The 11,341-nt window shown below is 33.2% G+C and overlaps 1 protein-coding gene across 1 annotated transcript in view; it reads left to right on the top strand.

Moving 5' to 3' along the window:
* Positions 1-239: 239 nt before the first annotated feature.
* LOC100369572 (phosphatidylinositol 4-kinase alpha-like) overlaps positions 240-11,341 on the top strand; it is a 68,080-nt gene continuing 56,978 nt past the window's right edge. The window contains exons 1-2 of the mRNA XM_085491663.1: positions 240-336; positions 9,908-10,027. Of these exons, the coding sequence (XP_085347789.1) occupies positions 247-336; positions 9,908-10,027 (210 nt within the window). The 5' untranslated portion in view covers positions 240-246. The remainder of the gene's footprint in view (positions 337-9,907; positions 10,028-11,341) is intronic.

Genomic DNA, 11,341 nt, shown 5'->3' with positions numbered 1-11,341 from the left:
TTGAATGACCTGAGAATGTTTTGAACTCCCTAGATTATCTGTAATTTGTTAGTGACTAGCTTTTTGGTTGTTTTATTTTTTATTTTGTTCGTAGACGCATACAATTACAGATACTTCAGCATTATATCAGAATATTTGGAGTAAATTTATTTAATAATAATTAAGTATTTGAAAAAAAAAATCCGTGGACATAACGCGGCCATACTGATTATTTCAAAGCTCCCACGTAGTCATTTGCAATCCATCATGGCGGCGGAGGAGAAAAGATTTTTCTCTTCGACGCTATTGAATCTCGCTCGGTCACTAGCTAATGCAACACCTCCATCATGGGACAAGGTATGTTTGCACCATCTGAGATTCAGTATTTGGTGATTTGCTATATGCCCAAGTCATCACTGGTTTGCAGATCGTTTCCTTGTTTCGTGAACGCTTATCAGCATTTGTTTTCCTACGGTCGGACCGATAATAATATTGCCATTACTGGAGATCGCTGCCTGCCGGTAACAGTCCAGGTTGTCAGGCCCTCCCTTATATATGTATACTAATTCTATTGACTTCTTACGCGTGTATTAGTTCATAGTCCTAATGCGATATTGTGTATTGTATAACCACATATCTATACCGAACATCGTTTAGGTGAACTGTATTATGGTGCAGGGCACAACATTTACACGGTCGGGGCAAATATTATCTCCCTTTCAATTCCTTGCTAGCTGCAGCGTAATTCCAGTGTTCATACACATTGACCACCACACAACTGGCCACCACCCAAAATTAAACCCATTCCAAACAAAATGACTGGCACAGGCTGCTGTGTAAATTATGATTTAATTTTTCTCATGACAATATAAAATATTATTTAATTTAATGACTGTGTTTTAATGTAATGTCATATTTTTATTAAAATCAAGGAAATACTCGTATTAGATTATGTTTAGAACAATTTCCCTTTTTTCTGAGTATAGGCACATGTCAAAGGTCTCTTGTTCCCCTTTGATAGTGCTGAGGCATTTGTGAATTTATTTTGATTAACACTAATAGTGAGAGTTATTCTAATCGGCCTTTTATGGTTTGTTGTTTCACTGTAGTGTAATTATATAGTTAATTTAAATTAAATGCCATATTTTAATGTTGAAAATTCATACACTGCCATTTTTGTCCCATATCAATCATAAATCATATTGACAGTTACATGCATATAACTGTTCTCGCATTGATTGAACCAATTAATTGCTTTGTACTATGCAATCAGTTCAATAAGACATTGATGGCTAAATGGTGTGGCTGTCAGTGTGTTAATTTATTTGCAAAATTAATCCATTACCTGACTGTGCTGTGTCTACATTGTATCTCTGGTGTGAATAGAAATTATGTACAATGTGTGCTCTATCAAGGGGTGTATGTTACATTGTAAAACATGTAACACTTGTCATATCTCATCTGCATTCATGAATATTTGTTGTTAAATCCAGTTGCATTTTATTGGTAGTACAATATATACAGGAATCTACTGACCATAACATAACATTTCTTACATTAAATCATCAGTTTATTAAACAAATAATTATGGTAAATGTAATGCTAGCTGTGCTGTGCATTATGTTTGTAGCACAGTTGTATGTGTGGGTGTTGTGTATTGGTACAAATAATACTAGTATTCAAGGTATATTTAAACATATACATGTACCCAGGTGCTGTTCACTAAAGCTCCTTATCTGCCAGCAGTGTATGAACATTTGTTTGTGCATATGGGATTTCAACAAATAAAAGACCTTGTTCTGCTGCAGGGTTTTAATTCTTTTACATCCATTGATACATTACTGTTTTATCATTAACCTACATTTTTATGGATGTTGTTATCTTTTAGTGATAAAACCTGTCATGGTATTGTATGTATTTTTTATCAATGCAAAAGGCTTCTGGTGCTCACATGTATGGCTCTCATGATAATTGTTACCATTGACCGATTTGCATGGTTTCGCTAATTTTGACCATTCATGGCAGTCTGTACGAACCTGTACATGATCTTGGAATACATCAGTTGTTATAGGTTCACATGTACATGTATAATAGTAATTCTGCCATAGTCATTATTCTGACTTTCACAGTGTCATTTCCAATGTGTCGTTTCTGACATTTTAAATGAAATTGATAAGTTGCTGAAAACAGAAAACTTGTGTGTAGTTGTAATATTCGTGAAGCAATTTCATGCATTGTGTAAATAAGTAGGTTTGGAATACTTGTAGTTATAAAAATAATATGGAAATGTTATCCAACTTTAGTATGTAAATTTTCACTGCCACATTGGTTTAAATTTGTGTGGATAACACTGGGTAATGTATAAATAGATTCTGTATATCATGTCTTTAAAGTGAGATGGTAATCTGACCATTGTAATGTATGTTCTGTTATGTTACTAGGTTATATTTGGATCTGGAATAAAATATTGCATTTCCATTTGTGTGTATCATGCTATAAAAATATTGTTTAGTGATATTTACAAAGAAATTGAATTACATGAGGGTCAGATACTATTTATACTTTCTAATGTATTCAACATATACGTGTATAATTCATGTTATACGTTTACTATATTTGCAATGCTCTATTAATTAAAATCTTGGACAAGATAAGGTACATTTGTACATGTGTACTGTAAAATACTTTATTTTTGCAATTTTTGCTGAATGATTCAGTGAAAATAAAATCCAGTGAATATACCTTTTTAGTCCCCGTTCGGACAGAGACTTGTGTTTTGACCTGTATCTTAGAAATGCCTGGACCAATCACAATCAAACTTCACACATACATTATACATGATATTATACATATGCACGTCAATTTGTTCCACGATCTGATTCAAGATGGCCGAATGGCGGCCATTTTTGTGCTAAAAATCAAGCATTTTTCGGCTGTTTATAGATGGATTTTGTTCAAAATTGGTATATACGTTACACATTATAGGACCTTGGTGCACATCATTTTGTTTTTCAGATAACATTCAAAATGGCCATTTTATTTTGATGAATGTGGTTCTCGTGCCATATCTTTGACTTGTTTTGACTGATTATGTTAAAATTTTGAATATTCATTATAGATCATGTCATAGATATACAGATATATTGGTTTTACGATCCTATTAAAATTGGCCGAATGGTGGCCATTTTTGTGCTAAAAAATCATCAAAATCAAGCATTTCCCGGCTGTTTACAGATGGATTTTGTTCAAACCTTGTATAAACGTTGGACATTATAGGACCTTGATGCACATCATTTTGGTACATACATTAGACATTACGGGTTCCTGATGCACGTCATTTTATTTTTCAGATCAGATTCAAAATGGCTGTCTGGCGGCCATTTTGTTTTAATGAATGGGTTTCCAGACCCATATGTCTGACTTGTTTTGACTGATTATGTTCAAATTTTTAATATGCATTATGCATGATGTCATAGATATACAGATATATTGGTTTGTGCCATGATGTTTGTGAAACATTAGCGTGTGTCCTTTGACCCGATGGTCAACCAATCAAAATGCTGCATAGTAATGCTGGTAGAATCCGAAGTTTTCAGAATGGTAGTGATCATAACAATTACATTGTCGTAGCATGATGTGTTGGCATCGATTTTAATTGAAAATTGCATGATCGTTTTCGAAAGAGGTGATTAGCAATTTTTAAAAGGTATAATGGGTCTTGAAAGAAGAGTTTTTCACATGATTCGCGGTGATAACAGTTCAAATGTATTTTACCAAATCATGCAATAAACACGTTTTTTTTCTTGATTGTGAACCCTGCTTTGACTATGTTATATCGAGGTGGAATTGATTTTGAAAGAATTTTACCGTAGCTTTCAATCTAAAAACTGTGTCTATGGCAGAAAGTATTCACTTACAAACAAAGAGATGCTAATTTCACAAATTTGACTAGCCGTTACGTATCGTGCGACTAATCTATTGTTTACAAATTATAATCCACGATTGGCAGGATGCGTGCCGGTCGGTACATAATAACAATCGGACAATAGTTCTGGTCGGAAGCATTTCCGTGGTGGTCACTAATTTTGAGTGACAGTCGGGGCCGACCAGCGTGGCGAACAAAGCTTTTGCACATCTGATATTGGCATGTCAAATATGAAATCAAGCACCGAGGTCGGAACACTTAGCGCGAGGTCCCAAGTAAAGCGCAGAGATTCACAAGTATAGCGCCGCGGACCTCGGCGCTAAAAAGCCCTAGGAAGAACCCTGCTTGTTTGACGATCAGATGCAAATGTCAATCATTTTAATGTTAAAAAAATCATATTCCTGACATGGTTATATTCCAGCTATATCACTATAAACAAAACTATAGATCTTAAATTTGATAACAAACGGGGACTGTGTCATGCATGGCTTGTTTTCCTATTTTATGCTAACCGGTATCCTTAAAAATCAGTGAAAATAAATTCCATACAAAATGGCCAAAAAGTCTTTTCAGTGAAAATAAATTCCAGCTTATCAGTACGTTATATCCACACAGGCTAGGAGTGAAATTATTACACATTCTGTTTTTACTTTTTTTATTCTATTTGAATATCTTTGTGTCATCATATTTTTTTTTTCTATTTGTTAGTTTTTTTTTAAATCTTTTTCAGCACCTCCAGGGAATGTCATGTGTTAATTAAATTATTATAACTCTATTATTATGACAGTGCAGGTAAAACAGCTGTCACCTATGGTGGCTTGATAGCAATTTGACAATTCCCAGGGTCCTATATACATCACTGGAGAAAGAAATCAACACTTTCAATGATATATACAATAGCCACTTTGTACCAAGTGGGATTTCACAAGTTTCACAATTCAGTTACAATCACTATTACCTGTAGTTAAAGGCTATAAATAGAACATTCAATTCCAAGGCAACGTATAATATACATATACAAATGTAGCTGTATGCTGCATCCTATTCAATATAAACCAAAATATATGAATAAAAATGCACAAAACGAGGAAATACATTAAACCATTAATGACATATTCATTTATTTAAACACTACATTGTATATAGTGGTCACCAATACTACATGCATATTAATCAGCTAATCTGCATAATCATACTTGGTGGGCCTCTAGTTACGGTGTTACAATGTATCCGTGTAGACACTTCTTAACACTTAGAACAAATGATAAATTTGACTTTCATTTCAAAGAGCTATACATACTGTGATATATTTACACATTTCTCCTCTTCAATAAATATATTCATTTATTTAAAACAAAATTGTGATAGTCACAATTTTTTGTTCAATATTAGTGTACTTTACGTGCATTTTTGACAGATTTATGAATTATGAGTGGCACTGAGGTCATGCCATTAATCTGCCATCTCTTGCATAACTGTTGCTGATTGGGTATCGTGTCATAATTGTGAATTCAAATGCAATTCATACTGTCAGTTCAAGGAGATTACCCAGGGTTATGAGAGTAATAAAAAAAAAATAGATAAATTAAGAATTATTTATTTATGCAGATAATTTCCTGCTTCCTTTCCTCAAAAACATGAATCAGCTGATTTTGATCCCTTCATGTACATCAAATTTAATATTTCCTGAGTAGCTCTGCACTATTTGCATGCTGTTGTTTTTTGACTTCCCAATGTATGATGAACCCTGTGGGAAACGCCTCACAACATCATTTTGCATACATGTATAAAAAGAAGAATTTTATAATTTTTTATGTTATTATTATTGATTCTTACATTCTGTATACTGTAAACCGTTTAATTTTTGTTATTTCAAGACATTTTGCAAAAGTAACTGATACTGTATCTTACAACAGCAAACACATTTTCACTGCTACATGTATTATATAATAATTTGTTTCTTGCCAAATTACAGCAGTTTACATTACCTTTTGTCCTTTTCAAAAAGGTTTAATACTATGCATTGTACAAGTGTCATATGTGAAGTAATTGACACAAAATGTTTTATAGTCAGTGTTGTCATTCACTGTGTTAGACTGCATGCTTTCAATGATTTTCTGTATACATGTACCATATTCATCCACCATTTTTATGTATTTTTCTACAAATTTTGTTGTTAATTTTGGACCAAGTGGATACAATTTCCTGTTTTTTGAACATCATATCGATATATTTCATAAAACATGGCAAAAGTGTTAACAAAGTGATACTTGGTTTGTACCTTAGTAAATCCATTATTATGGACAACAGTCAAAATAAATTTAATTGATGTTTTTAAAATTGTGGTTTGCTTACATGTTCAATGTATGCTTTCCAATTCCTGATTCCGAAATGGATTGTGTTTGCATGTTTATGCACCTGCGCATATTGCATGACTTGAGGTCAACAAACTGAAAGGTAGGACAGTTTTGGAATGTTCCAAACGAGCAGAGTTGCAGTACAAGTTCATCTGTTTTTCCAACTCATAACATAAGAAAACAATTGCCATTTTGTTTTAATGAATGCGGTTCTCGAGCCATATTTCTGACATGCTTTGCCTGATATGTTCAAATTTCATATATTCAATATACATCATGTAATAGATATGCAGATCTATTGGTTTGACGATTTGACTCAAAATAACATAATGGTGGCCATTTTTGTGCTATAAAAATCATCAAAAATCAAACATTTCTGGCATTTTGGAACCAGATCTCAGTCGTTTATGGATGGATTTCATTCAAACATGGTACATACATTGGACATTATGGGTCCCTGATGCACGTCATTTTGTTTTTCAGATTGGATTCAAAATAGCTGACTTGCTGCCATATTGTTTTAATGAATGCAGTTGAAGAGCCATGACATGCTTTGACTGATGTTCAGATTTTATATATTCATTATGCACATGTTATTGATATACAGATCTATTGGTTTGACGATCTGTTTCAAAATGGTCTACCGGTGGGCATTTTGTTTTAATTAATGCCAGAGCAGTATCTCTCAATATGGACAAGTACTCGTTTGACGATCAGATCAAGATGAGTGAATGTCAATCATTTTAATGATTTAAAATCATAATCAAGTATCAGCTTCTGGTTCCATATCTCTGACATGTTTATGTTCAAATTATTTGGTATTTGGTTCAGATTTGGTATTTGCATCACTCCTACATGTACATGTAGTGGATTACTGATGCATGCTATTTTGTTTTGCAACGGGCATAACATAAATAGATCCGGTATTTGCACTGCAGTGGTATGAATAACAAAAATGCAGTGACATGTATTTTCTCATTGTAGAAGTGCAATATTTGCATGACCGGTACAGTGTTTGGGTCAAATGCTTAAGTGAAAATGAGTAAATATACGCTGCATGTATCTCTGCAATGTAGTTTTAAAAAACACATTTCATAAACTTAGTTATTACTGTACATCATAACATGTATTAACCATTTCATTATTTAATGCTCTATTCAATCGTCAACTCCCATACATAATGTAAGGAGTATGCTACAATATCAATAACACTTAATACGCAAGAAACATGTGTGGTAATTTACTACAGGCTTTGGAGGTTTAAAAGGCAAATCTAATTGGTTGCTTATAAGAAGCCATTTAATTGGTTGCTCAGTCACAGTACGAAGAAAATAAATGGAATAGTTCTACATGTATGCACTGTTGTGTTGTTTATAACCACTACAAAAATGTTTACCATGTCTTATGTAAATTATTGTTAAGAGTATTGTAATATGTTTGCATAAATTTTGAACATCAATTACATATAAAAAGTTTTTGCTAAAATGTCACTAGGTTTTCTTTCATATTTGTTTTTCATTTTACTTTTCCTGTCTTGATGTTATGACTAAAGTCAATAGTGATTTTCTAAAGTGTTGCCAAATTGATGGATAATGAAAAGATCAATATAAAGATTGCTCTCTACTGTGTTCCTCAAATATTTAATTACCAGCCGAGCTGTGGTTGTGTTCATCATGGCATGTACTAATTAACAGACATTTGTCACCCAATGGCAACAAACATCAATATTTTAATAGGATTATAAACATGTATAGTCTTGAATCAGTTGGTGCTGCTGTTAAGGAAATGTTCTCAGATTGACAGATGACGTCTGTTTTTGCTGTCCTGTGGTGCAGTCACTGTAGCCACAACAATCCTGTGTTGATTATTCACACTTCATTACAACCTCAATTGTCAGTCTTTGATCACAGTCTACGGTAATCACATTGCATTAACCTGTACTGACTGCTTAATAAAGTTAATCACTTTTTCAAATCATTATTTATGTACATGTATAAGCATCTGCATGTACTGAACATTATTATTCTGTCTGTCTTTGAAAGCTGCATGTAGTTGTGCTTTCATGTCTTGAAATGAATGGTTAGCTCAACTTCCATGTGTGTTCACTTCTTCCCTTTTTTCCTCAGGAGTTAAATATAGCTCTCCTGATTCTGAACACAGTAACATGAGTAATTAGTAGAGCTACATGTATGCTATTAAAATCTCTACTAGTATACAAATGGTATAAATTGAAGGGGTGATAAGTCTTCTGGGTCTTGATTTGGGTGAGTGATAGGCGAGTGGAGTGATTATTCACTTTAGAAAGGAGGGTCTATATGTGTGTTATAATATTTATGTTACAAATACACTAATTAAAGTCTGTCTGTGAAACCACTTCCTGTTTTTAAAGAAATATCATGTGCTCTGCATGGAAAATTCTGTAAACTGCTTAATTTTTGCTGATAGGTATAGATGATTTTATAGTATTTGAGAAGACATGTTATTATATAATGTTTACTACATGTACATGTGTCAATATTTTTTGCTGGGAAAGGATTGACCAGCTTTGTTATTAGTCCAAGAAAAGTGTTCCGCTTGTTTCATGAGTTACAGCATGTTGGAATTTTGTGGTATTGCACAGAGTTCATTATAAGGAAATGTGGATTCCAAATATGGAATGATTACATGATATTTCCAAGATGGTGGTTATGTTTGAAAACAGTTCATGTCAAATAAGTTTCACTATTTTTTCCACCTTTCCCAGTCCTGTGCATCAGACACCAATTGGTTGGAATAATAATAAGGTTGATAAGAGGATAACATCTTTGTATTGTTTGAAATTCACTATTCATAGATATTGTCTGAAAATTAAAATAATGGATAAAACATTGTCCTACATTTTTGTAACTTGATGTAACATTTAGCTGAATAATTCACTCAAACTATGGTTACTAGTAATTCAGGGTAAATAAACTAGCAATTCCTGAGTTTCAAGTTGTTTGGTTTTGCCAGAACACCACTAGAGGGTGTAATATGATATCCGGATGACAGCCGTGTTTGGCTTATGCACCCAATTAGCATTAACAATTAGAAATATCTCTGACTTTCGAACATCACTTTCCATGAAACAACTTTTCATCGCACGGAAAATAACATTTCTTCTTCAATGTTTGTTTAGTCTGCCACACTTATTTCAGGAGACATAAGATCGATGATGACAACTAAACCCATGAATGTCCCTGTTTATATTTGTATCTACAATGGCAGTGACGATAGCCACAAACACGAACCTGAAAATAACAGCACTATTTTATTACAGTAGAAAATTTACAGAAAACAGTCTGTAAATATAGTTATTTCGCACATTTGCATATGCACTTGTTAAGCAATGCAATTCAATTTTAGTACTGAAAAGTAATTTTAATCAAACATACATACATGTATCTGCCATTCCAGAATAGAATCTCATCCTTAGACTGATTTTTTTCGTACTTGAACATTAAATCTGGTTCTAATTTGTAACTTTCATATAGCATTTCATTGCAGTTTTGTTTATTATGACAGGTTAATTCAGGTGGGCATTGAGAACTGACTGTTTTGAATCCTACATTGTACAATGTATATATCATTTTAGTACGGATTTAATGATGTCTCTTTCTCTCTACAGGTGAGTCGTTTGATGGCGCTATGTCCACGACCGAATTCAAAGGGATTTTATGTTCTAGATCAACGAAAGCAAGATGCTGTTATAGCACTTGGTATCTTTCTATTAGAATCAGGATTTCAGGTACTGTACATGCAATTCTATGAGGTTATTATCAGATATCGCAAAGCTTGCACAACGGCAGTAATGCTATCGTATATTGACTGCCACGTGCATACTAGCCTGACATGTAAGTGTGAGTGGTGCAATTGCCAGCCGAAGGAGACCCCACTAACGCTTGACAGAATAGTGTATATCTTGTAGGCAAGATCAATACTGCGATTTTGCAAAGTTCACGTCTTCTTGCAATTTCAAGAATGAATATTCATTTTGGTGGTCATGGTAACACCATCAATCAAAGCCGTGTTTGCATTGTTGGCAAAAATCATCAAGATGATAAACATTGGGTGGAAATTTGCTAGCATCTTATCATTACATGTATGTCAACAAACATAAACTCTGCCGTGAATGGTTACTCTTTAATGGCTGTCACTATCTGATGTTCCTGCAATTTGATTGGTACGGACAACAAATCACTGTGGAAAGTGAAAAGCTACATTGTTTTGTCAGGCGTGTGCTGGGTTTGAAGCACCACAGAGGGCGCAACCCTTGCAACCTTGTCAGGCTACATGCATACTTTACACAATAATTATACATGTACATTTTTGTAAGGTAATTCAGAGTGATAACAGCCTTATAATGCCAGCAAAAAAAGTTTGACATCTTAAGAGATGTTTTTGTTCAGTAGACAAGATGAGAATTTTAAGCATTTATCAAGTGTCGTTCTGACAAGTTATTCTTGTTTTTTTTAAATATAATGCAAGTTCATTGTTGGATTATTATGAAGATGCAGTCAATAATTATGCAACTGAGTGCTTCATCGTTCTGCCGTGCTTGTACTGATACAGTGTCAAGCAGTTATCCAATCAAACATGAATTTATGCATCAGTATTCTCATGGCATTTATATATAATAGCGATTAACTTCTTAACCTTTCAACAATGTGGTGCTAAAGTCCTTAAAACAGAGAACAATCATTTTTAATTCTATCCACATTGACTGAGGAAATTTATATGCATTGTTTTTTGTTTTTTTTGTATCTGTATGCATTGTTTTTCTTGCCACATGAAATTTACTGGTACGTTTTTTTTAAAATAACAAAATTGCATTTAAGAGATGTCGTTTTTTTTGATAAAAATGATTTCCGTGCTAAAAAGTTACAGCACAAATTAAAAGGATATAAATTTAAATTTTTTTTTTTTGAAAACTGCAAAATAATAGGATACATTTAATTAGTTTTAGAAAATGTACTGGGCGCACAAATTAACAACAAATAATTCAAAACAATAACAATAATTCAAAACGCCCTGGAATTTAGATTATATTTAATTTAATAAA

This window comes from Saccoglossus kowalevskii, chromosome 16 (assembly GCF_978046115.1).
Source record: "Saccoglossus kowalevskii chromosome 16, keSacKowa6.1, whole genome shotgun sequence".
Taxonomy (NCBI): domain Eukaryota; kingdom Metazoa; phylum Hemichordata; class Enteropneusta; family Harrimaniidae; genus Saccoglossus; species Saccoglossus kowalevskii.
The sequence above is the reverse complement of the archived record's forward strand: the minus strand, read 5'-3'. Positions and strand labels throughout refer to the sequence as shown.